Genomic DNA, 27,712 nt, shown 5'->3' on the forward strand with positions numbered 1-27,712 from the left:
TCATTAGAAGGATGAGAAGCATTGATTGTTAGGACCCGACATGGGTACATTAAGAATAGATCATGTCAGACTAATTTTTTTGTTTTCGGATGCTAGATTGACAGGAAGATGTAGTAAACTTAGTATAGCTGACTTCTTCAAGGCATTTGACAAGGTCTCTTGTGACTTCTTGTGGACAAGATGAGCTGAAAACTGGTGGTGCCGCCATATCTAAAGAGTTCATGGAGATAATCACTGGTCAGTCTAGACCTCTGCTGTTTTCTGTGGTAGCCACAAGCCACATCTGGGTACTTAAGTTAAATTAAATTAAATTAAAAATTAAGTTCCTCAGTTGTTCTAGCTGCACCTCAAGTGCTTAGTAGCCACAGGTGACCAGTGGCTGCTATATTGGACAGCACAGAGGTAGACCAGTTCCATCATTGCAAAAGGGTCTGTGGGACAGCACTGGTCTGGAGCAATGGTTCTCATCCCTGGTTTTGCATCAGCATCACTTGAAGAACTTTAAAATGGTACCAGTGCCAGAGATTCTGACTAGGGCAGACCTAGGAATTGGGGCTGTGTAGAGGCTTCTAGGTGATTCCAGTATGCGTCTAGGATTGAGAACCATTGAGCTAGGAGGTTTGAATGGTGTCTCTCTCAGATTTTAGGCCTTGTTGCTGGTTTATTCTTGTGAATCTGTTGGTTTGTTCAACTAACATTTATTGTGTGACTATGTAGACAGCATTCTCTTAAATTTTGTGGATGATGTGAGGCCGACCAGGGTCGTAAATACTTAGGGGCATAGAGAATCATTTTAGATAGACCCTTTTCACTTGAAGATACGTGATGAGAGGCAAGAGAGTTGACATGCTGAATAGAAAGGTGAAATTTAATGGATAAGATCTTGAACTTAGGTTTGGAGTACAAATTGCAAAAATACCAATGGAAAAGTTTTAAAAAGAATTTAAAAATTGAAGCTGATGAAAAGCAAACTCAACATAGGCAATAATAGGGTGGTTGCCTCCCACAAGCTCCCACAACCTCAGATTGCAGCAGGAGCCTGGAAGGAAAGTTAAGAATCTTGCTGTACAGGTCACACTGTACCAGAAAGGTTGTAGTCACATTACCTCAAGAGGAGTATAGACAGCCCATGGAGGGATTGACAGCACACTCATCCCTCAACATTTGTGATCATAAACCCCTTCTTCACATTCTACACTCTTTCGCAGAGCTCATCCATTGTTTTCCTCCTAAAGCTTTCTCTCCTGTGGAGCTCTCTATCGTCACTACAGACATATATATCCAGTCACCTATGAAACAGCTTCTCAATGCCTTGCAATCTTCTCAACCTTTGAATGGCAAAAATGGAGCTCATCCTTTCTGCCTTTGTGTGGCGGCCTCGCCCCAGCCCACACTTGCTGCCCTTCCAGGTGTTCCTCTCGCTGCATGATACTGCCAGGAGACCTCAGGGCCATCTTTTACATCTTTCTTGGCTTCTTGCTCTGCCTGTAGTTCTAGATCTATCTTCGAGGCATTTGACAAGTCTCTTGTGAGTGCTTGCAGGCAAGATGGAGCTGAAAACAATGTGAACTGAAAACATCAGGTGGATTCACAACTGGTTTTGCCACCGTATTTTCTGAATATCTTTCTGAATCTCTTTCTACTTCTCTCCGTCATCACTGCCGGTACTCTCATTATCTCTTAGTTTTCTGAAATAGTCTCCTGAGCATTTTCCTTGCCTGCAGTTTTGTTCCTCTCCAAACCATTGTAGGTAGAACAGTCTTGATGAAATAAAGCCATCCATTTTATTCCAGCAGTCAGCACATTTTTTCTGTCAAGGCCATAGAGGAAATATTTTGGCTTTGCAGGCCATATGGTCCCTGTTGTAATTATTCACCCTTGCCATCGAAGCATAAAAGCAGCCACAGACAACATGCAAACAAATGAGCATTGCTGTGTTCCCATAAAACTTTATGTTCAAAAACAGATCAGATGTAGGGCCAGATTTGGCCCATGGGCCATAGTTTACCAATCCCTCCTTTGTTCCTTTGTTTATTGTTATTGACTTCCCACTGCCCTTAACATCGAGTCCAGACTCCATGACAGGGGTTCCAAACTGCACGATTGGTCCCTGCCTTTATGACCAGCCTCTTTTCTTGACATCTACCATTACACTCTCTGCTGCAGGCATAATGAACTTTCACTTCTTGCAACGTAGTTTGCTTTTCCTCTTTTCTTCTCTATGCCTTTGCACGTGCCGTGTTCTTTGCTTTGTCATCCTCCACCCCCAAATACTTAACTCCTACTTAGCCTTCAAGTCCTGATTTAGATGTCACTTTTTCTGAGTTTTTCGGGACCCAATTCTAGCTCCCCCAGCTGTAGATGAGACTGGCCTTCTTCCAAGTCTGGAGGGATGCTGTGTTACCTCTAGCTCTTACCACACTGAGTTCTATTTACTTAGCCTAACCAGAGTACAAGCTCCATGAAGGCAGGGATCAAGATGTCTTTTTCACTATTATAGCCACACAGTAGGAGCATATCAGATACATTTTAAATGAATACATGATGAGGAGATCCTGGAGAAAAGAGAACTCTAGAGGATGTTGTGGTTTTTAAATATTTACAGGACAAGAAGAGAGAGTTCTGTAAAGAGCAAGAACAGAGGGAAGCTCAGGGAGACAGTGTTCAGGCTGATAGAAGAAAGCTGTGCCCAGTGGAGCTGATTAGATAGATAGGGAGTGAATTCTTTAGGAGAGTGTGAATCCTTCACTGAAGTTTTCAAGCATCCGTTGGATTCAATGACTTTTAAATCAAATGTGGCTGATTAGTCTGAAGTTCGAATGTAGTTATACACAGGACGTGTTGTTGAGAATCTTGGTTGGCAGGCTTCCAGATGTACACAAAGTGAATTATTTTATTTTTTTCTTCCTCAGCCCAAGGCTTATTGGTATTTGCGGAGTTGATTTCTGCGATTAAGAGGACGTTGGCTCGCCTTCTCGTGATCATTGTGAGCCTGGGCTATGGCATTGTGAAGTAAGTACTGGCATGTGGGAAAGATGCTGGGTCCCAGCCCAGTGATTCAGTCCGTCTATGTTATGACCTTTGTGAAAATGGAACTTCTAAGTATTGCAGTACAAATCCCTTTGGGAAAAATCTACAAGAACACATTTTTAAAAGATTTCCACATACTTGCTATTTTATATTATCTTCCGATAAATACCCTGAATTTGTATTTCGATAACTTTATATAGTTAGATGAATAAATAATCAACTTTAAGGATAATGGAAAATCTAAAATGATTCAAACCATTTTCAAACCCTTTTCTGTTTTTTAGACAGTATCATTAAGCTTTTGTGGTCCTATTTGAGTCTTGGAAGAGAGAGTGGATTAAACACCGAGTCAGCAAAACTTCTGACTGAAACCTGTCTGTCCCTCGAGGACCCTGCTTCTGGACCCTCTCCGGCGGGTCTTTTCCTCCTCTCACCTGTGAATCACTGGGCATAACTATGGGAGAACTTGATTTCTATCCTTATTGTGTTTTTTCAGACCTTTCTTCCTGCTTCTTTCCTAAAACCCTGATTCCCAGAAGCTCACTCTTCAGGCTGGGTCACCTGCTGCATCTTCTTGTGGTCACTGTGAGCTTCCAGATTCTCCCTCATCCCTCAGCTCTGTGGGCACTGGCTTCACAGGAGTTGTCCTCAGCATTTCATCTGTCAGAAGGCTCTGGAGTCTCAGGAGCCATGTGGATGACCCTTTAAGTAACCTGACCTCACCTCCCCACCTCTCCTGCTCTTGCCCATCACAATGTTTCAGCTACTGATTCCCAGTATCATTTTCTAGACTTGATTATATGTATAACTACACCCTCTTCAAAATCTCAATTTTAAGCAATCCACTTTTCAACTGTCACTTCCTCTGTTTCCTGTTACTTTCTTTAACATGTCGGTGTCAGTCTTTTTTGACTGTACTTTGGCCTCCAGCCTTTTGACCCTGGCACCTTCCGTTGTCCCTCCCCATCTTATATCCTTACCTTCTTCCTTTTGCTTGGATTCCTTGGTCCAGCAGGACACTGACACCCAAAGACCCCTGCCTTTCTCTTTGTCATCCTTCTTGACAAAACCCCAGCCTTCCTAAGTCCAGCTTTCCTTCTGCCTCAGGCTCCCAGCCGAGCAGGGGAATTTGCCCAAAAAGAGCCCTGGACCACACTGAGGGGGCCCTCTTGCCAGTCATGACCCTAAACTTCACGTGCGCCTTCAGTGCTGCTGGCAGTTGTACTCAATGCCCTTGCCACTATTTTCTCACTCTCCGGTCTGCAGAAGACCACTTTACCCCTTCTCTCTCAGGCTCTACCCCCTCTCAGCTGACCTTAGGTTTTTTCCACTGAGGAAGCAGAAGCCATCAGAGGGGAATTCCACTGCATCTGTGCCCCCAGATCCTGTCATTTCCCCCACATCTGGACTGCAGGAACCACTTTCCTCTTCTTGATAGTCACGGGCCACCTCTGCCTTTGTGCCCACTCAACTGTGAGGGAAACTGTCCTAGTGCTCGGTTTTGTTTTTTCTTGCATCGTCAGCTTTCCTCTCTGGTGGGTCACCCCCATCAGCATCTCGTTATTTCTACCATTTTTTAAAGGGAAGCCCTCCCTCCACCCCACATGGCCCTCTCCTCCGCTTCTGCCTCATTCACCTTTCCCCTGTGCGGCATAACTTCTCACATGAGTAGTCTGTACCTCAGCCTCCCCAGTATTGCTGTATTGAGACTGCTCTTGTCAAGGCCACCATGACCTCCCCCTGCCATATCACATAGCCCTGCTCAGCCCTCGTCCAGTTGTCCCGTGAGCAGCTTTAAGGAGTGCCAGCTTTCCTGGGTTCCGGGAGCTCATCTTCCATCCTCTCACATCACTGGCTTCTCCTCCCCAGCCTCCTCTGCTGCACCCTCCTGTGTTCCTGAGCTCCGGCCCCCGGGTGCCCAGGCTCAGGCCTCTGCTCTGTGACTCGCGCCCCTAGGCTCTTCTCCTGTGTGCGTGCCCGTTTGCTTGTGAGCTGGGGATTGGGGAGTTAGCAGGATTTTAGCCTGGAAGCCTTTATCCCCCTGGACTTTTATTGGAGATTCTTTCTCAAATGCCTTTTGTGTTCTTAGTACAGTGTAGGAAACGAAGGCCTCTTGTTGAGGAATCTTGCAGTACCTTTCACAGCTCTGGTTATGAACATCAGATACCAACAGATGCAGTGTTGTTACTGTGAAAGGAATAGAAAATTAAATGGATGGGTACAGGTACAAACCCTTTTTAAATGAATCCCTTCATTGTTAGCTTGCTCGGCTCAACTCATAAAGTGAGAGCAGTAACAGTTCTGGTTATTTGGAGGTTCTGGTTAGTTGATTATAATGAATCAGAATTTAGATTCCTTAGATTAGGTAAATAGTCTTAATTAAATATGAGCTATGACCATTAATTTAATTTTTTACTTATATTTTGTTTTGAAATGACTATCTTAAATATTTTTTAAACCAGTTTTTTTCTTCTGATTACTCTGAGAGGAGGGTTTTTGAGCAGCCTTAAATGTATGTGCAATAAATTCTGATTTGCAAATATCATGAAATTATTCTATTTTAAATTTTTAATTGCAAAAACCACCATCTTTGTATCTTCCCAACTCAATTATATTTTGAAAGAGCCAAAAAAATATTTTTTTTTTTGTTTTGTTTTTTTGGAGACAAAAGTCTCACTCTCACTCAGGCTAGAGTGCAGTGGCGCGATCTTGGCTCACTGCAACCTCTGCCTCCCAAGTTCAAGCGATTCTCGTACCTCAGCCTCCCGAGTAGCTGGCACTACAGGCACGAGCCACTACCCCCAGCTAATTTTTTGCTTTTTTTAGTAGAGACGGGGTTTCACCACGTTGGCCAGTTTGGTCTTGAACTCCTGAGCTCAAGTGATCTGTGTACCTTGGCCTCCCAAGGTGCTAGGATTACAGGCATGAGCCACTGCGCCTGGCCCAAAAATGTTATTTTAACTCTTTCAGTTTAAAGAATGAAAATTAAATTCTGTTAGCACTCCTGTTCTGGTTGAGAGCTGGTGATCAGAAAGGAGGTCATGGACTTCCATCTCCTCATGTCCTGCTCTTTCTCTGCCCAAGTCATGAGACAAGTGAATTATCTCTGAAAAGACAGACCTCAGGAAGAATGAAGTTAGACTTCTCAGTGGCACTTAGAAGTTGGCATTTACCTTCCTAGATTTCATCAACCTACTCTTCCATTCTATAGAAACAGTACCTGAATTATATTCATTCTATTGCTTGAATTTCAGCAGCAAAATCCTCTGGCACCTTTGTGGCCTCCAAATATTGCTTCACAGGCATCAGTATAGGTTCAGGTCCTAGAGAAAGAGACCCTTTGTTCCTGGGCCTGTTTCCTAAAACAGAGTACCTCAGAGCCGGGAACAGACTGATGTGATTAGATAGTGACTTCCTGGTATTGGAAATGGTGCCAGTTACTGTATTCAGGTGCATTTTACTCACCCATGCTTTTTCTTCTTTCTCTGTTTCCTCTTCCTGATTACAGGCCTCGTTTAGGAACAGTCATGCACCGGGTGATCGGACTGGGGCTTCTATACTTAATCTTTGCAGCTGTTGAAGGCGTGATGAGAGTCATTGGGGTAAAAACTACATAATTCTACCACCCCTTTTTGTTATTGCTGTGAAATGTGGTTTTACTTTGTATCTCCTGAGATGAATTTTTAGATAGAAACTTGTGAAAAAGGCCCAATTTGAACTTTTCTTCTATGGGATGTTTCCCTTTTAAAATACTTCCTGAAAGGCAAAGGCTAGACAGAGTGCTTCTTAAAATGATATGACTGATTGCGAAGGCACCGCTTGATATCATCCCAGGTATCAGTCCCATCCCAGAAAGGTTCATGGTTATTCTTCATAGAGAACATTTGTCTTTATCATTATGCAGCTGGTATACCTTAATATCATTCTTAACCCTGGATTTTAAAATGTATCAAGTGAACAGAAAGTTAATTACACCCTTCAGGTATACATACAGTACATTTCATCACTCTTTTAAGTCTCATTTGTTTATTCATTTTCTCTGACTCTTGGGGACTAGCTATTTAGAGGATTCAATAGACCCCACCATTGGAAAAGCCAAGAGGAAGTGATGTTCAAGGGGAAGATGACTCTGGATGTGGGCAGCAGCACTTTATTCTCTAGAGAAGTGTCAGTATTTATGTCTGCAAAGACCCCTAGATTTCTAGCTTCAGTTTTTTTACTTTTATTTTGTGTGGTTTTTTGTTTGGTTGTCTCATTGGTTGGTTGGTTGGTTGGTTGGTTGGTTGGTTGGTTTTGGAGACAGGGTCTTGCTCTGTTGCCTAGGCTGGGGTGCAGTGGTGCAGTGGCACAGTGGCATGATCATGGCTCACTGTAGCCTCCATCTCCTAGGCTTAAGCAGTCCTCCCACCTCAGCCTCCCGAGTAGCTGGGACTACAGATGCAGGCCTCCACACCGGACTAATTTTTGTATTTTTTGTAGGGACAGGGTCTCACTATGTTGCCCAAGCTGGTCTTGAGTTCCTGGCTGGCCTCAAGTGATCCTCTTACCTCAGCCTCCCAAAGTGTTGGGATTACAGATGTGAGCTACCACCCATGGTTGCTTCAGTTTTTTGAATAAATGGTTGAGGATTGAGTGATTAAGAAGCTTGTTATATCTTAGCTAATCCAAAGACCTTTGTCATTTTACCTAAAATGTCTTTGGATTAGCTGTATAAATCAGATCATAAATATTTATCCAATAATGCTAAAAAGCTTCATTCTTCTCCCTGTTGTCTTTGATACACCTGCATTCTGTGTTAGATGCTCTTTTAGTCTTTGAGTATATTTATTTTCACCTTTGTATGATCATGAAGAACTCTGCATTCATATTATAATAATAATAATAATAATAATAAATATTTGCCAGAAAGAAATAGAAAAGATAAATATCCCACATGTAAATACACCATATATATTGTATTCCTTTAAAATTGTACATAGCTTGGTGGCACACGCCTGTAATCCTAGCTACTTGGGAGGCTGAGGCAGGAGAATGGCTTGAACCTGGTAGGCAGAGGTTGCAGTGAGCTGAGATCGCGCCGTTGCTCTCCAGCCTGGGCAACAAGAGCAAAACTCTGTCTCAAAAAAAAAAAAAAAAAAAAAAAAATTTACATAGCCAACATCTTAGATAGTGATTTTTAAAGATGACTAGTCAGAGTAAATGTCTAACATGGATCCCCCCTTCACTTTTTCTGTGTCCCTTCACAACACAGTCAGGAAAGATCAGGAGTTCATTTCATTAATAGCCCTGGCTGTCGGTTTGGTATGGAGGAGAGAGATTGAAATGGCTGGTGTTAGTGAGGTTGGGGACACGATGCTTTTTATTTGCCATTACATAATACAGTTTTATGTTGCTGTCATCACATAAATTAGCACTTGTTGCTATCAAAAAACAGGTCATTTCCATGTGCTTAAACACAATCCTCTTAGGAAATTAAATCTTTTATGTGACTTTGTAAAGTAATGAGATAAGCTAAATTATTTTTCTTCATCAAATGATAATTGCTATAGTGCAATGAAAGTGTTACATTCAGGTTTCTTCCCTTATTTTTATCTTTCAGGGTTCTAACCATTTAGCTGTTGTTCTTGATGACATTATTTTAGCAGTTATTGACTCCATTTTTGTGTGGTTCATATCCTTTACTGTGTCCTTCAAAATAGTTTGTTGTATCATGAAAATCAGATTACGTGTAATTTGTAATAACAATAGAAAGAAATACAGTTATGCATTTTTGTTACCTTAATACGAGGGTTCACTTGAAGGTGAAAAAGTAGCAACTCCCCAAACAAGGAATATCTTTATTTTTTCTATGTAGTTTAGCAAACAGTTAGTGCTCATTCTCAGTATGTGCCCCATACTGACAAGGCATGGGTGAAAAAGATGTCCCTAAATTTAAGGGATTCACAGTCTTGTAGGGGAGACAGATACATAACTGGCATCAATATAGCAGTAGTAGTTGCCATCTTAGAGAGGTGCTGTGCCAACAGGGGAAGAGAGAAGTTAATGCTGGCATAAAAATCAGGAAAGACTTCACAGAGATGGCAACATTTAAATTGAGACTGGGAAGACAAGTAGGGGGTTACTATTAATAAGGAAGGAGGTAATTAGGGAAGAGGTATTCTAGGAAGAACGGAGGGGAGCAAATAATTGAAGCAGGAAAACAGAGGGGGACAGTGGCAGAATGTCCAGAGAAGCCTGCTTCTGGGTGGACGTGCATGGGAGAGCCTTGGCAGGCAGTTCAGGGAAGGGTGGCAGGGCATGCTTAAGAGCTAAGTGCCTTCCAGAGGCAGGGGCTGGAGAGGAATCGAAGCTGCACAGGTGAGTAATGTGATGAAACCTGTGTCAGTGAGAACTCTGGTGACAGAAGAAGATGACGTGGGAAAGGAGAGTCTAGAGTCAGGAAGGTGAGTCCGTATTCCTTTGCCTTTGCAGTGGTCGAAAGAAGAGATGGTGAGGGTCAGAAGTAGGGTAGGGGATATGGGAAGAAGAACCCATGTGATAGACTTGCTAGAAATGGGTGGAAGAGAGCAGGTTCAGAGAAGGTTTGGGCTGCAGCCATATTGCAGGAGAAGTTTTAGAGGCAGTAAGTACTGGATCCTTGAGGATCTTCTCTGATTCGATGACTCAAGTTGAGTCTGGGGAATCCCATTGCTTTTTCTTCATGGGGGCACTTGTGGAAATGGGAGGAATTCTAGAGAAAATGTGACTGACCAGAGTGGAATGCAGGGTTATGCATATCCCAGAACGTTCTTTGGATCTGTTTCTATTATATTTATGTCCTCTTTGAAGTGCTTTCCTGTTAGATAGGTTTCATTTTTTGCCAAGTTCTTTGTTTCCTCTGTTTTTGATACTTATGTCTTTTAGCTTTTTGACATTAATTTTTTTAAAAAATTGTTTTTCTTGTATCTTTTTCCATTTTCTCATCTATGTGTCTCATAGGAAGGGCCAGAGGGCTTGGATCTCATCACTATGCCCTAGAAGGAAGGTCTCCCAGTTTTCTGGTGTGCTAGCAAATGTAGCACTCCTGATAGGCTTTTCTGAGCCACTTGTGTGTTGTTTTCAAAGCTGGGTCTGCCTATTCTTTAAATTCCCTGTTTGTGAATTCTCAATATGCTTCCAACTTAAAAAGCCTATGAAGAGTGCTACAAACCGAAAATTTGTAATTCATTATCCTTACTCATCAAAGCAGTGATTCTTAACCTTGTTTGGGTACTAGGATCAGACATGCCTTGGAAAATCTGCTAACAGCTGTGGAGCCTCTCTTCACAGAACACAGACACAAGGAGCTTTGTATGACAAGGCAGTTAAAGACTTCCCAAATTATATCTGTGGACATCTTAGGAGTCTGAGGAGCCTACTTAGGGAATAATAACTGATTTAAAGAGTTGTTTCTGACTGAACTTGTTTAAAAAAGCATATTCTACTTTGTTCAGAGCTGCTAGTTCAGAATCCAAATTTGTTGAATAAAATTATAGTTAAATAAATCTGATTTTCTCAGAGAGTAATAGAAATATCTTCCTCTGGTGTCATTTTCATATTTTCTATATTAAAAAAATTAAAGACATTCATTTGCTAAAAATGTGAAGTCTGTTCCTCAGTTCTACATGAGAGCAGCGTTCCAGTGATGAGAGAGAGTACTCACCACAAAGGCTGTAGGTCCCACAGGACTGCTTGTTAGGGGGTCTCTCCTGCCTTGAGAATGGGCAGGAGGTATAAACATACCTTGCATTAGGATAGGCAGAATGACAGTGGAGATGAACCTGCCTGTTGACCTCAGATTATCTTTAGATCTTAGTGTCTTATTTTCTGTCATTGTGTGTTTAGAAAATGAGCTGATGATATCTATTCAATTTAGAATTGTCTTGTTTCTAAAACCGTGTATGCTTGGAACTTTAACAAGTTAGGGAGTATGGTCCTTCAATTAATTAAGCTGCAGACTGCGTTTTTTTTTTTTTTAAACTATCTTTTCTGGTAATTTATAGATATTTATTTCAAAGATTTCTTGTTCTTTTTTTTTTTTTTTAAGACAGAGTCTCGCTCTGTTGCCAGGTTGGAGTGCAGTGGCACGATCTCGGCTCACTGCAACCTCCACCTCCCAGGTTCAAGCGATTCTTCTGCCTCAGCCTCCCGAGTAGCTGGGACTACAGGCACGTGCCACCATGCCCAGCTAATTTTTTGTATTTTTAGTAGAGATGGGGTTTCACCATGTTGGCCAGGACGGTCTTGATCTCTTTATCTTGTGATCTGCCTGCCTCAGCCTCCCAAAGTGCTGGGATTACGGGCGTGAGCCACCGTGCCCTGCCGATTTCTTGTTCTTAACCATCCACAAGGTAGTTCATTGGGAAAAACACTCAGTAATGCAGCTTGGCAGAAAATTCCAAAGAAAAGCAGCTCTGATGGCTCTAATCCATCTGGATTTGAGTGAGGGTAATTTATTACCTTTATGGACAGCATTGACTTTCACACATTCCAGTATCTGATTAGTCTGATTGGGATAGGAAAATAAGGAAAACAGATGAAAGACTTAGTTTGCTTAATTATGAATATTTATAATGAAAACGTTTCACGAAATAGTCAAAGAAATCTAGAATGTGAAAGATCTTGTTTAGTGTTTCATGGTGAGACAAAGAAAGTCTAGTGTCTATTTCTGCATGAGCCTAAATTTGTGAAGTTTGCTGTCAGATTGCTGTTTGGTAATTTTTATCACTAAAGTGAAACGTCTGTTTTCTCTATACAGAAAGATAGCAGATTTCCTAAATGATATAAATGACAAGAAAAAAAAAAGCAGAACTAAATACGTATACAATTGAGTGCTTTGGAAAATGACCCTGCTTCCTTTGATTTTGATGAACTTAATATAACCAGTCCTCTAAGAATCTAATTCTAAAGTCATAGGAAAAAAAATAGGCTGAAAAATTCAAAAGCCATAGCCTTAGCCTTTCTCCTGTGGCCCTTCCTCCCCTTTTTTTCTTCTTGTTTCTCTTTCGTTTCTCTTTTCTTTTCTTTCTTTTTTTTTTTTTTTTTTGCTGTTTTGCTGCAGGTGAGTGATTCTGATCTTGTTCTTCTGGCCAGCCTCCCCCTCTCTCTCCTTGACTCTGGCTTGTGCTGGTGGATATCCTTTTCCTACCACAGCAGCGCGCTCTCACTTCAGGATCAGAAGGGCTGTTTGTTTTCATAACTACTTTCCTTCCGTGGCAGGAATGATTTACACTTTACCTAAATTTAACAGTGTCTTGGTAAGTGGAGGCTTAGGCAATTTCAAATTTGCTTTTTATTCCTTAGCTTAAAAACATTTTTTTTTTAATTATTAAACCAGACCAGTTTTTTTTTAATCCTAGAAATTTGGTTTTAGTCAAGAATTGTTAAAAGTATATGTTTTGATGTATTTAAGGAATAAAGTATATTTGCGTTTTTAAAGTTCTCATAGTAACCTGAATTGGTTGTATTGTATTGCTTTATAAATTGATCCTCTTTTGTAAATTGTTGGTCATTTAAAAGTAGATTAAAAAGCAGTTTTGTACTAAAGTACTAAAGTAGCTTTAGTACTAAAACGAAATTTTTTATTAATGACATATTTATAATTTTTAAAACTCGCCACATCCATTCTGTTGCTCAGCTCTGTTATTTTTAGTGTTTGGTTCATAAACAAAGCTTGTTGGTCTGCTCCAGAGGAAGGAATTCTCATTTAAGAGCAGAGAGAGCTGGCTCGAATTCTGCTTCACTGCTGAGGAGTCAGTGGAAAAGTCTTCTTTTTGCTTCTTCATCCTTGGCAATATTGAACTTTACCTGAGCTCTGTGCTCCTGGAAAACAGCCAAGATTAAGATACCCCCCTCCCTATTTGTGTTCCGAGAAAAGACTTACCTCAGAGAACGCCCTTCCCCACTGGACTTAGGTAAGACTCCTGGAGGCCTGCTTGTCTACCTATGACAAGGCCGGGCACAGACCCTCTGATTTCCCATTCCTTGCATCACGAATAATTAGATGAACTCTTTATATCCACTGATTGATCTGAACAAAACACTGAATCAAACTGTAAGTATTCTTCTTCCTCCAGGCCATAAACACTGACTCACCGTCAGCCTGAGCCAACACACAGCCCTCCTGAGAATCTGCAGACCTCAAGAAAAGACATTCCCTCATCAGTGTGTCTAGTCCCACCACTCACTCCCCACACCTACTGCTTTCTAGCCTTGTGTGCTGCGCTCTATAAAAGAAAAATCCTTTTCTGCCTGACCTGCGAGACTCTTGCAGATCTTATAGTTGTAGTATTCTTCCTATTGCAATAATCCTCCCCCGCTGCAGTCGTCTTTCAAATAAAGCCCTTAACTAAGTCCAGATTTGTTTTATCTGATGAATTTTAGTTTTAAAATTTATAAAATGGAATTGGTAGATGACCTAACCTCTTAATTATGGTTATTCAAAGAATAAAATGAGAATAGACTAGAAAGAACAAAATAAGAAAGAAATAGGGCCAGAAAAGCACAAGCCAAATGGCATGTCACAATGTGATCTGTAAAGAGTGTCTCACTCGGAGGGGTTTTAGTGCGTGCACTGCTCTATCCCATGTTGCGGGTGTGTGGCATTGGTGGAACGCATCATGGGTCTTCCACGTTTTTTTCCTTGGAGTTTGTTTTCTTAGTTCAGACAATTGTAAATTGTAAAAGAAAATCTGTGATAAAGTATAATGATTGTACAATATTGGCCAAGATAACATTTTCTGCGTTTTCATTAGCTTCAAATTTTAGGAACTGTATTTAGCAGTACTGACTTTGGAAACATAGTAGAAGATTCTTTTTGTTTTTTGTTTTTTTAACCTCTTATTATTACTTGGAATGTTTTTCCTTAACTTTTTTCACATTTTTATTAGTTTGGCACAAACTATGAAGACCCTAAGGCTAAGAAAGAACACTGTGAAATTTTCATTATATAGACACTTTAAAAATACTCTGATCTTTGCTGTGCTGGGTAAGCTATTTAATTTTTCTTACAGTAAATTATCTTAGTATTGTTATATTCCTTCAAAGGTGACTTTGTGTGTGTGTTTCAGCTTCCATAGTGTTTATGGGGTGGACAACTAAGACATTTAGAATTGCAAAATGCCAATCAGTAAGTATAACCTTCCTATTTAAACAGTTATTTGTATTTATACTATTTTGTAGAATTTTGAAGAATTTAGTTTATGCTTGCAAATAGAGGTGATTTTAATGGAGATTTTCTTTTTACTTTGAACTATTTTTTACAGAGTAATAAAAACTTTTGGCTGGGCGCAGTGGCTCACGCCTGTAATCTCAGCACTCTGGGAGGCCGAGGCAGGTGGATCACGAGATCAGGAGATCGAGACCATCCTGGCTAACACAGTGAAACCCCGTCTCTACTAAAAATACAAAAAATTAGCGGGTGCCTGTAGTACCGGCTACTGGGGAGGCTGAGGCAGGAGACTGGTGTGAACCCAGGAGGCGGAGCTTGCAGTGAGCTGAGATTGCGCTACTGCACCCCAGCCTGGGCGAGAGAGCGAGACTCCATCTCAAAAAAAAAAAAAAATTTTTAACTCCTCCAAGTGAGTCTGAAAAAGTTCCTCTGAAATCTCCTTTTCCTATTATGCCTTTTTGTCAAGTTTTTTTATATATTTTGAAAATCAATTCTCTTCCTGTATACCCTAACAGGAAATCCTTTTCTTCCTGCACACCATGAAATTGAGTGGTTTGTATCTAGATGGACTAGAAATCTTAAGACTGGCATATTTCTAGGATCGTGTGTTCAGTATGGGCATTCGAGCAATGTTTTCTTTTTTTTTTCTGAGATGAGTCTCACTCCGTTAGCCAGTCTGGAATGCAGCGGTGCGATCTCAGCTCACTGCAACCTCCACCTCCCGGGTTCAAGCAATTATCTGCCTCAGCCTCCCGAGTCGAGTGATGTTTTCTATGGGTTCTCATGTTGGAAGAAGATATATTCTTAGACTTAGAATATGAAAGGTCGTCTTTTGGGGATTTGTTGAGATTTGGAGCTAGTCTCTACTGCTATATAAATAATCACAAAAAGCCCTCTGAAAATCCAGAGCTTTTGCTGCCTTAGAGACAATTTAATAAAAGAAGAGGCTGGGCCTTCTGACCTTAGTATTTGCCATTTGAAATCCTAAGTATATGTTTTACATTTTTTGATTTTGAAATCTTTCTGTTAACCCAAAAATTTTATGGCAGGGAATATTTGTAACATTAAACAGCCCTTTAGAAACATTTTGAACAATATAGGTTTCTTGAAAAAATAGGTGCATTTATTTGGAAGACTTACTGGTTGGAAAGATTTCATTAGTACTTGTCATTGTACATTATTTGAATGGAAAACCTATATGCTTATCAGAAAATTAACATTTCATGCTTGAATTGTCCTTATTTTAGGATTGGATGGAACGCTGGGTTGACGATGCATTTTGGAGCTTCCTTTTTTCACTTATCCTTATTGTAATCATGTTTTTGTGGAGACCATCAGCAAACAATCAGAGGTACCTAACATAGGAAATTTCAAGTCGGCAAGGATTTGTTGATCACCTTCTATAGTGTCAAAAACACGTTTATAGAAACCAGGGGAGTAGTCGTTGCTTTTAAGGAGTATACGGTCAAGTAGGGAGATAAGCAAAACAAATGCAAGACAGTGAAAAAAGAGATGTATAGACTAGTCCAGGGGAAGATGGAAGAGGATTGAGGAAGACTTCTTGAAGCGACAGCGCTAACATTACACCTTGAGGAAAGGAATAGGATAGCGAATGACTGAACTGGGAAAGAATGTCCATTTTCTGGGGTGGTGGGAAAGGCATGAGATATTTTGGAGGCCAGTGAGACATGCAGTTTGGTTAATACCACATACTCATATTGGAGGGAGATCAAGCTGGAAGGGAGAAGTATGGCCAAAATGACAAAAGACTTGAGTGTCAAGTTCAGAAAGTTGTACTTGAGACTGCATGTGATAGGAAGCCTCAACTTCCTTGCTTTATCCCTTTGCCCCAAGGAGAGAACTTAAGTTCTTGTCCATCCTTTAGGAAAAAATGAAAAAGTATGTACAGATTCAGCATCCCAAATCCCAAAACCAGAATGTTCCAAAATCCAAAACTTTTTGAGCACGGACAGGATACTCAAAGGAAGTGCTCATTGGAACATTCTGAATTTCAGATTTTCAGATTTGGGATGCTCAACTGGTAAGGATAATGCAAATATCCCAAAATCTGAAAACATCCAAAACTCAAAACACTTCTGGTCTCAGGCATTTTGCATAAAGGCTACTCAACCTGTATCAGTGTGTTTCTCCTGTCCTTTTTAAAATTATACAATAATACATACATATATATATATATATATATATATATATATATATATATATATACACACATACACACACATGCATATACATACACATACTGTTCTGTACCTTCCTGTTTAAGGTCACGCCTATAATCCTAGCACTTCGGGAGGCCAAGGTGGGTGTATCACTTGAGCCCAGGAATTCGAGACCAGCCTGGGCAACAAGGCAAAACCCTCTCTCTACAAAAAAATACAAAAATTAGCCGGGCGCAGTGGTATGTGCCTGTACTCACAGCTACTTGGGAGGCTGAGGTGGGAGGATGGCCTGAGCCCAGGAGGTGGAGGTTGCAGTGAACTGAGATCATGCCACTGCTACTGCACTCCAGCTTGGGCAACAGAGCCAGACCCTGTCTCAAAAAAAAAAAAAAAAAAAAAAAAAAACACACACACACACAAAAAAACGACTGTCTTTCCATATCAGCATGTATAGATCTACCATATTACTTTTAATGGCTTTATGGCATTTTATAACATGAATGTAATATAATTTATATAAGCAATCCCCGGTTATTAGACATTTTGTTTAAAAAATAGATTTTTGCTATTATCAATAATGTTTTCAGAATGCTGTTGATCATCATCTTGGCAAACTTTTGTTAGTGTAATGTAAGGTAAATGAATTTTTACTTTAATGGCTATTGCCAAATGACCCTCCAGAAAGGTTGTCTTGATTCACACTCCATCAGCAGTATTTTGATCTTATCATCTAGGAAATGTGGCCCATTCAGTGGGCTTTATTTTCACCAATCAGATTAGCAACTTTTCTTTTTTTAGGGAATAAACTGACAAGTGGTGGGCAGAGAGGTAAACCTGACATGGAGAAAGAAACAGCAGAAAGTTCCCTTCCCTCAACATTAAATATTGCAAAATTGCTTTGCAGAAAGATTTTACCCACTTATGCTTTTACAAACAGGGTTTGAGAGCTCCAGTTTCACAATTTCTTAATGATAATTTTAGCTAATTTGAAAGTAAAATAATTATGTTTTCATTAAAGTATAAGAATTTTTTAAATGTAGTTTTTTATACAATGGCTTTTAGATATAAACTGAAAATTGAACAAGTTTAAACATACTAGTAAAACTACTCCTTGTTTTTGCTATAGATATGCCTTCATGCCCTTAATAGATGATTCTGATGATGAAATTGAGGAATTCATGGTAACTTCTGAAAATTTAAGTGAGTAATATGTTTTCTTTTTAAATGACCATTGTACATATTGCAACAGAAATATTGTACCTTTACCCATGATGCAAGGTCACATATATTGTTTTTTTCTATAAAATATTTTAAAAACTTTTATCTTCAGAAACCTTATTTTGGTAGACAGTAAGAAAAAGAAAGGTCAGTGATGAAATTTTCAAGACTATTGTAGTTTGAGCTTTTGTTACTCGTTTGAGCTTGTTACTCATTTCGTAAAATGTTGAAATAGTTACACTGTTTTTCATGAGAATGGTTTGATGTATATTGTGCTTAGCTGCTAAATGTTCACCTTGATGATTGCTTAGTTTCTTTGAGTTGCATCTTCTTGCTCTTTTTAAAGTATGCACACCTATAATTTCTGGTCATGCTGAAAGCATTTCTACTTACAGTTTTAATGGTATTTTCATTCTTTCTATTATTTTCTACATAGCATTTTATCATTTTATTAATTTTATTATAATCTAATTAAGCATCTGTTAAGGCAACATCAATAAGTAACTCAGATGTTAAGGGTAATTTTATCTTTGTTTCATTTTTTTGTCCTCTTACTTTTGCTTCTCTTAGTAACATTCTTTTTCACCTTCTGTTTTGGTTCTCTAATACATCAATGAAATAGAAAACAGGAAAACAAATAGAAAAAAATCATCAAATCTAAAAGTAATTACTTTGAAAAGATTAGTAAAAAGTGGCTTAACCTCTAGCTACTCTAAACCAGAAATAAAGAGAAACTACAGTGGACCCTTGAACAATGTAGGGTTAGGGGCACCAAACTCCTGAGCAGTTGAAAATCTACTTATAACTTTTGACTCTCCCAAAACTTAACTACTGATAGTCAACTGTTGACCAGAAGCCTTATTGTTAACATAGTTATCACATATTTTGTATATTATATGTATTTTATACTGTATTCTTACAATAAAGTAGGTAGAGCAAAGAAAATGTTATTAGGTAGAAGGAAAGGGGAGGCAGCAAAGGCAGACATATATGGTGTAACTTTTATTGAAAAAAACTTGCATGTTTTGACCTGAGCAGTTCAAACCCATATTATTCAAAGGTCAACTGTAGTACAGTAAGACAAACTTCTAATGTTGGAAATGATAGAGAGGACATTACTATGGTAAAAAAGGTAAATAAGGAAATATTATGAACAACTTTATGGTAATAAATTGGGCAACCTGGATGAGGCAGACAAGTTCGTTGAAAAACACACATAACAACCCAATCTTAATTCTAACCCTGAGCCACTAAGTCTGAATAGCTCTGATCTATTAGAAATTTAAAAAAAATTTTTTTAATTTAAAATCTTCCTATGAAGTACCAGGCCCAAATGGATTCACTAGTGAGTCCTTTCAAATACTTACGGAAGAAATGGAAGAAATATTCTAATTTTACACAAAATCTTTAGAATGTAAAGGAGGTGGGAGTACTTAAAAGGCCGATACAACTGAAATGCCAAAGTCTAACAGACATTACAAGAAAAAATTATAGACCAAAAATTATAGACCAATTATAGACCAATATATCATTAATGAGTGGACATACAAAAATTCTTTAAAAATATTAGCAAATAAAATCTAGCAAAATATAGAAAGACAATCATGATCAAGTGGACTTTATCCCAGGGTTGCAAGGCTGTTTTAACATTCCGAAAATCACTCAGTATAATTCATCATATTAAAATAGTACAAATAAGGCTGGGTGCGGTGGCTCATGCCTGTAATCCCAGCAGTTTGGGAGACCGAGGCAGGCAGATCACCTGAGGTCAGGAGTTCGAGACCAGCCTGGCCAACATGGCAAAACCCGCTCTCGACTAAAAATACAAAAATTAGCCGGGCGTGGTGGTGTGTGCCTGTAATCCCAGCTACTTAGGAGGCAGAGACGGGAGAATCGCATGAACCCAGGAGGCAGAGTTTGCAGTGAGCCAAGCCACTGCACTCCAGCCTGGACAACAGAACAAGACTCTGTCTCAAAAACATAAATAAATAAATAAAAATAAAATAGTACACATAAAAGAAGAAAAAGAAAAAAATGACATAAGTATCTCAGTGGGTACAAATAACAAAAGCCTCAGCAAACTAATTCTAAAATGGTATGAAAACACTCCACAGTTAAAATTCTATTTAATGGTGAAATAGTGAACACTTTCTTCTCAAGATTAGGGATAAAGTGCAAGGGTATGTACATACCACTTTGATTCTGCATTGTATGGGAGGTCCTACCTAGTGCAGAGAGGCAAAACAAAACTCCAAAGAATGTAAAAGAAAGAACATGTAGAAAAGAGGAAGTAAAACTGTGTTTATTCGCAGGCAACAAGGTTATGTATGGAAAAATCCCAAGGAGTCTAAAGAAAAGAAAAAGTACGGTAGAACTAAGTGACTGTGACAGTCATAGGGTATAGGTCCAATGTACAGAAGTCAGTTGTTTTTCTACATATTAACTGAAAACAATTGAAGGTGAAGTTTAAAATGTTATTTACCATACCTTCAAAAATAAAATACTTGGAATAAGTTTAATGAAAAATGCGTAAAACCTCTGCAATGAAGACTATAAAACAATGCAGACATAAATTTTATAATAAGTAAATGTAGAAATAGAACCTGTGTCTGAATTGGAACTCTCAGTATTAAGCTGTCAGTTTCCCAGTCTGATAAATAGATTCAGTGCAATCCCAATTATAATTCTAGCTGACTTAAAAAAAATACAATGGTTAAGTTGATTCTAAAATGTATATGGAAAAGCAAAAGACCTAGAAGATCCTTAACATTCTTGTAGTTACAATATGGATGAACCTTGAAAACATTATGTTAAGTGAAAGAAGCCAATCACAAAAGACCACATACTGTATAATTTTGTTTATATGAAAGGTCCAGAATAGACAAGTCCATAGAGGCGGAAAGTAGATCAGTGCTTGTCACAGGTTAGAGGAGGGGGAAAGTAGGGACTGACTGCTAATGGGTTTGGGATTTCTTTGTGGGGTGATGAAAATTTTCCAAAATTGGAGAGTGGTGAATATCTCAAGTCTCTGTGAATATCTCAAAATCTAACTGTACTTCAATATGGTATGCAAATTATCTCTCAATAAAATAAAATTAGTGGATTTATACTGATTTCAAGACATAATTATTTCAGATTACAGCAATCCAGACAGTGTGGTATTGGCATAATGATAGAGAAATCCATCAAGGTAGTAAAATAGAGTCCAGGAATAAACCCATGCATGTGTGGTCAGTTGATTTTTAACAAAGGCACCAAGGCTTACATGAAGAGAGGATAGTCTTTTTAATAAATGGTACTGGAACAACTGGATAAACGTGTAGAAAAAAAAATCATCTAGACTTTTGTTGCACATCTCACAATCAATTCAAGATGGATCACAGACCTAATGGAAAAGCTTCAACTGGTATTCTTCTAGAAGAAAACAGGAAAATATTTTAATGACGTTGGATGGGGTAATTTCTTAGGACATGAAAAACAGTAACCATTAAATTAAAAAATGAGACTTTATCAAAATTTAAAATCTATGCTTATCAGGAAGAATTTAAGAAAATAAGAAGGCTAGCTACAGTGGGAGATAAAATATTCTCAGTACATATATATCTTACAAAGGGTTTATATCCAGAATATAAGTAGAATTCCTATAAATCAATAAATGATAACCTATGTTGCAAAAAATGAGCAGAAGACTTGTGTAGACACTTCAAAGAAGACATAGGAATGGCCAATAAACCTGTTAAAATGTGCTCAATATAATCAGTCATCAGGGAAATGCAAATTAAGACCATAATGAGCTGCCACCACACATCTGCTAGAATGGTTAAAATTAAAAAGTCTGATAGCATGAACTATTGGAGAGGTTGTGGAACAGCTGGCTCTCTCATACAGTACTTGAAGGAATGTAAAATAGCATGACTGCTTTAGAAAGCAATGTGACAGCTTCTTACAAAGTTAAGCATATACCTATCATAGAGTTCAGTTGTTCCACTCTAAGGTTTACCCAGAAAAATGGAGCAGATGTCTACAGAAACACAAGAATGTTTACAGCAGCTTTATTCTTAATCCAAAACTGGAAGTAACACAATTATCTACAAACAGGTGAAAAGATAAATAAATTGTGGTAAATCCATACAATAGAATACTTTTCAGTAATAAAAAGTAACCAACACTCTATAACATAACTTAATCTCAAAAATGTTTTTGTTGCATGAAAATGTTGCATGATTTAGATGATTATGTTGCATGATTTAGATGATTATCTAAATCAGAGCAGTGGTTGCTTTTGGTGAGGTGGGGATTGACTGGAAAGGAACTTAAAGAACCTTCTGTGATAATGGAAATGTTAACTGTATTGATTGGCATGGTAGTTACTCAAGTGTATATATTTGTCAGGTTTCTTCAGACTGTACACTTAAAATTTGTAATATATATATATATACACACACACACACTTCAGTGTTTAAAAATCACTGTATTCGCCTTCTAAGAGAAATGTTGGGTTTTGAATGTCCCAGGAAAACATTTTTGGATTGAGGAACCTCATTTTTATTTATTACATCAGCTTATGTTATAATTGTTCTAGTTTATGGAGAAGCAATATTTGCAAATTAGTGTAATAACAAAAGTGACTACTTACTGGGCATGGATTGTGTGTCAGGCATTTTATGTGTGCTAACTTGTTCAATGGTCACTAGAACTCTGTGAGGTAGAAATTATTATTATCCCCAGTTTATAGTCAGAAACACTAAGTCACAGGAAGTTAATTGCTTTGCCCAAGATTCCAGTGAGGCAGTCTAGTTCCAGGATGCAGACACTTAGCCTTTGCTCCACTGAAACTGCAAACATACAGAAAAGCCTTGGTCAAATGTGAAAGAAATCTTGATCTTTCCTATCTTCTTTATGCCGTAGACACATTTCAAAATTTGTACATCAGGGATGTAAAGCATACCCAAAGATGTGTTTTGTTCTTGAATATACCATGGATCCTGAAGATTTTTAAATCCATAAACTTTAAAATAATTGCAATTAAGGAAATATGTATGCATGTATACTTGTTTGTTTAAACTCTAAAACTAGGATTCAAACAAGAAACTTGAAAACCTGGTGGTTCTGACAAATAGTTTTCAAAAATCTGTGAACTTTTTTCATGTATCTTTCCTACATTCCCAAATGGTAAATCCAGCATCTTGCCTAAAGTTTCCATTATTAACCCTCCATTTCTAAAAAGATGTAATTTTTTTCTTATTAGATTATTAAATTTCTAAAGGAAAATATTATTTTGTGATTTAATATATATGTTTATAATGTCTCTCATAGCCGAAGGAATAAAATTAAGAGCCTCAAAATCAGTTTCCAATGGAACAGCCAAGCCTGCCACTTCTGAGAACTTTGTGAGTATGGTATATATTTAGTACAATCTTAGTCTTCCTTAGTCTTCACTACTTTAGAGAGCTATACGAGTGTCATATTCATTGACTCTTAGAAGAACAGTTTTTACTAAGTTTTTTTGTTGTTGTTATAAAAATTAGTGTTGCCAAGTAGCAATCCTGGTTGTCCATAACTGAAATACCTTCGTTGTCGATCTCACTTCTCACTTGCTATTCCTAGGCCAGCAGCATGAGCATCATCTGGGAACTTGTTAGAGATGCAGAGTCTCAGGCCTACCCCAGACGCTCCTGAATTGTAATCTGCTTTTTGAAAAGATTCCATAGGCTGTTCATCTGCACATTTGAGATGGGAAAGCTTTGTTCCAATAAAAGCTTGTGTTAACTTTTCAGCATATGAAAGTGATTTTTGAAGCCATTTTAAAATAACATTTGTTATCTGTTGGTAAAGAACTTTATGTGTTACCTACATGGTTACCAAAATTAACAGATTTTTTTTTGGAAGGGAGAAGCTTGAATAAAATTGTAAAACATTGGGCAGAGATGAGCTAAAAAATATTTTCTGCATGTTATTTATACATAAAAATGTTTTTGAAGGCAACGATGTAAAATGGAAATGTCTATCATATAGTTTTATACTTTCCTTTCTTATAACTGTATGTGCTGTGATTAATACTATGTAAAAATTTGTGTATGCGTATATAAGTTCTGACAGGATAGATAATATGTGAAGACATTTTTTATCTGTTAGATTTGGCAAATTCTCTAATAGATTAGACAGATGGATAAATAAGATAGATAACATAGACTGGAGAGGTGGATAGAAAGTATGGATGGATGGATAAAATAGATAGGTAGATAGATAAGATAGACAGATATAGACAGATAGCTACCTCAGCTGACCTGCTTTCCTTTTCTTGACACCTGCAGGGAGATGAGCATAAATATGAGTGATACAAATAAATAGGCTTTTCTAAAGTTAGAATATTTGAGGTCAGGCCTGGTGGCTAATGCCTGTAATCCCAGCACTTTGGGAGGCTGAGGCAGGCAGATCGCTTGAGCTCAGGAGTTCGAGACCAGCCTGGGCAACATGGTGAAACCCCATCTCTACTAAAAATACAAAAATTAGCCGGATGTGATGGCGTGTGCCTGTAATCCCAGCTACTCGGGAGGCTGAGACAGGAGAATTGCTTGAACCTGGGAGGCGGAGGTTGCAGTGAGCCAAGATCATGCCACTGCTCCCCAGCCTGGGCGACAGAGTCAGACTCTGTCTCAAAACAAAAACAAAAAAACCAAAAAAAAGAATATTTGTATTATCATCTTTTTTTTTTTTAAGTTATAAACTCATTATATAAGAACTTGAACAAATTAGGAGGCATAATGAGTGTGGCAAAGCAAAAATTCAATATCCTTGCTATTTTCTATCTTACAAATGAACTTTGTGTTTTTACTGTGATTTCTCAGAACAAAAAAAGTAATATTTCATACATCCAACTAAAACCAAGAAGTGTAGAAATCTGAAATCCATTTTTGCGTGTGTAAGAAAACAGTGGCATAATTTCTGTATGGCATGAGTGCCAGCTCAGGACATATGTAGAAACTAAAAGAATGTCAAATATTTACATTTAAACACTTAAATTATACGTATATTCTGTTTTAAAAATTCTGCTGTCAGGTGATATTAAGCAAATGCTAAGTATAAATATTTCTACAGGATGAAGATTTGAAGTGGGTAGAAGAAAATATTCCCTCTTCATTCACAGATGTGTAAGTACCTTCTGTTACAGTTTGATTCTAAATTTTAGGCTGTAGTTTAAAAGGGATCGTTCTCGTCGTTTGTCATGTGCTTTTCAAACCTCATACTTCCATATATTTGGGTAAGCCCCTACCACCAGTACGTGGCCCTTACAGAACTACAAAGAAAACAAAACCCTGGCTTGTTGCGTTTTTCACTGTACAGCAACCATTTTAAAACTAGTGGCCTCTAACCAACTCTAGCTTTTTCTGATCTGCCATTATCAGGATCATTTCGGTTTTTATCTATTATGGAAAACGTCAAACGTATGTAAACTTTTTTTTTTTTTTTTTTTTTAAAGGTAACCACAGCACCATGTATTGTGAGGAAGGTTTTGGAGGAAAAACATGAGTATAGGAATCCCCTCTGGAAACTTTGAGCTATTCAGGATCCTCTTTATCTATGTTCTGTTTGACACAAGAATTCTAGATAGCTGTTTCCATAGTAAAAAATAGAATAGCCAAGTATGATAACATTTTTTTACATATTGGTCTTTCCCTCCCTAGCCCCCGTCTGGTTTCTGTTTAGATAGCTTCTGTATACTGTGATATTCCTTTTGCCTGAAGAATTGCCTTTACATTTCTTTCTTGTAGTGCAGGTATGCTGGTAGTGAATCTGTCAGATTTTTGTTTGTCTGAAAAAGTCTTTGTTTCACCTTTGTTGAAGATATTTTTGTGGGAATAGAAGTCTTTGTTGACCTTTTTTTCTTTCAACACTTAAAAGGTTGGTCACTTGAATGTCTTCTGGCTTTCATAGTTTCAGAAAGATGTCTGCTTTAGTTCTTACCTTTATTCCTCCACATGTTCTATGGGGTTTTGTTTGTGTGGGTTGAGGTTTTTTTGGGTGAGAAGGGCGGAGGAATTGGCTGCCTTCAGGATTTTCATTTTATCCTTAGTTTTCATCATTATGAATATGATGATTCTAGGTTTGTGTGGGCATATTTTTCATTTCTCTTGGCTGTATACCTAAAGTGAAATTGCTAGATCATATGGTAACTCTATGTTTAACATTTTGAGGAAGTGCCAAGCTGTTTTTCAAAGCAGCTGCATTATTTTACAATCCTATCAGCAATGTATGAGGGTTCCAACTTCTTCACATTTTTTATTAACACTTATTATTGTCCACCTTTTTGCTTTTAGCTCTTAGTGACTATGAAGTGATATGTCATTGCACTTATGAGTTACTGGAATTCAAACTGCCTTGTTGGGGACTAGTGTTATTTAACTATGGAATTCAAACTGCCTTGTTGGGGGACTAGTGTTATTTAACTAAATTGTGGTAACTGAAATTAATGTATAAATAGTCTATGCAAAGTAAGAACTGCCTATTCGTTATGAAGCTAACAATACACTGTTATACTTTTTTATTTTAGCAGTCAGAAAAGGAAAATATGGGTGTATATATTCTTTTATGTTTCCCATGTATTTAATATTTCTTCTTTCTTTCCTCTATATATGAGCTAAGACCTTCCTCCTATAGGTCTTTCTTTAATATTTCTTATGGGATAGGTCTGCTGACAACAAATTCTCTCGATTTTATTTATGTGAAAATGTATTTACTTTGCCTTCCTTTTTAAAGGATAGTTTTGCTGGATATAGAAATCTTGATTGACTTTTGTTTGAGCACTTCCAACATGTCTTTCCAATATCTTCTGGCTTTTGTTGTTTTTGAGGAGAAAGTAGTCATTAATTGTATTGTTGTTCTCATGTGTGTGATGTGACATTTATCTTTTGCTGTTTTTCGATTTTTCCTTTATATTTGGCTTTTCTGCATTGTGTTTATGATATGCCTAGGTATGGTCTTTTTTTTTTTTTTTTTTTTGTCTATTCTTGGGATTTGTTGAGCTTCTCAGATCCATGTCCCTTGGTCATTTTCCAGTGCCTTCAGCTACTTTTTTTTTTTTTTTTTTTTTTTTGAGACAGAGTCTTGCTCTTTCATCCAGGGTGGAGTGCAGTGCAGTGGTATAATCTCAGCTCACTGCAGCCTCTGCCTCCCGGGTTCCAGTGATTCTCCTGCCTCAGCCTCCTGGGTAGCTGGGATTACAGGCAGGCGCCACCACACCAAGCTAATTTTGTATTTTTAGTAGAGATGGGGTTTCACCATGTTGGCCAGGCTAGTCTCGAACTCCTGACCTCAGGTGATCCATCTGCCTCGGCCTTCCAAAGTGCTAGGATTACAGGCATGAGCCACTGCACCCGGCCAGCTACTTATTTTTGACATTTTGGTCCAGGTTTTGTCAGTGTTTTTTGTGGAAGGGATCATCTGTCCTTTTCTGTCCAGCTTTACTTGCTCTCTTGTATTGCAATCACTTTCTCTGTGATCCTTTTTTCCTTCTTTCTTTGTTTCATTTTCTATGTTGTTTTCCTACCACACATTAAGATTTCTGTTGAATTTATTCTCCCTTGGATGCCTTGTAATTTTCTCCATCACTGGAATCATTTTTGTCTTTTTCTTTAATTTTTTTTCTAATTATGATTGATTCTTTGAATTTCTTCGTGCTTTGTTTTTATCTACTTCTGCTCTTGGTTTTTAGATTTCTTACTGTAGAATGTTTTTAATATTGCCAAATGTTCTTTTTAAGTTATTATATTTAGCCGGGCGCAGTGGCTCACGCCTGTAATCCCAGCACTTTGGGAGGCTGAGGTGGGCGGATCACCTGAGGCCAGGAGTTCGAGACCAGCCTGACCAACATGGGGAAACTCCGTCTCTACTAAAAATACAAAAAAAAATTGGCCAGGCGTGGTGGTGCATGCCTGTAATCCGAGCTACTCGGGAGGCTGAGGTGGGAGAATTGCTTGAACCTGGGAGGCAGAGGTTGCGGTGAGCCGAGATCACGCCATTGCACTCCAGCCTGGGCAACAAGAGCAAAACTCCGTCTCAACCAAAAAAAAAAAAAAAAAAGTTATTATATTTAATT

At 38.3% G+C, this 27,712-nt stretch overlaps 1 protein-coding gene across 2 annotated transcripts in view; it reads left to right on the forward strand.

Annotated features, from left to right (window-relative positions):
* The window catches only part of TMEM87B (transmembrane protein 87B), a 61,180-nt gene that overhangs the window by 26,457 nt on the left and 7,011 nt on the right, over positions 1 to 27,712 (forward strand). Inside the window, exons 9-17 of one of the 2 annotated variants that reach the window (XM_054547930.2) lie at positions 2,913 to 3,012; positions 6,539 to 6,632; positions 8,630 to 8,700; positions 13,926 to 14,035; positions 14,118 to 14,176; positions 15,466 to 15,569; positions 17,525 to 17,598; positions 22,933 to 23,006; positions 24,715 to 24,767. In XM_054547930.2, the coding sequence (XP_054403905.1) occupies positions 2,913 to 3,012; positions 6,539 to 6,632; positions 8,630 to 8,700; positions 13,926 to 14,035; positions 14,118 to 14,176; positions 15,466 to 15,569; positions 17,525 to 17,598; positions 22,933 to 23,006; positions 24,715 to 24,767 (739 nt within the window). Of the gene's footprint in view, positions 1 to 2,912; positions 3,013 to 6,538; positions 6,633 to 8,629; positions 8,701 to 12,109; positions 12,182 to 13,925; positions 14,036 to 14,117; positions 14,177 to 15,465; positions 15,570 to 17,524; positions 17,599 to 22,932; positions 23,007 to 24,714; positions 24,768 to 27,712 lie in introns of both variants that reach the window. The other variant, XM_054547931.2, reaches the window with a different exon arrangement.

The sequence above is a fragment of the Pongo abelii genome, chromosome 12 (assembly GCF_028885655.2).
Source record: "Pongo abelii isolate AG06213 chromosome 12, NHGRI_mPonAbe1-v2.0_pri, whole genome shotgun sequence".
NCBI classification, from domain to species: domain Eukaryota; kingdom Metazoa; phylum Chordata; class Mammalia; order Primates; family Hominidae; genus Pongo; species Pongo abelii.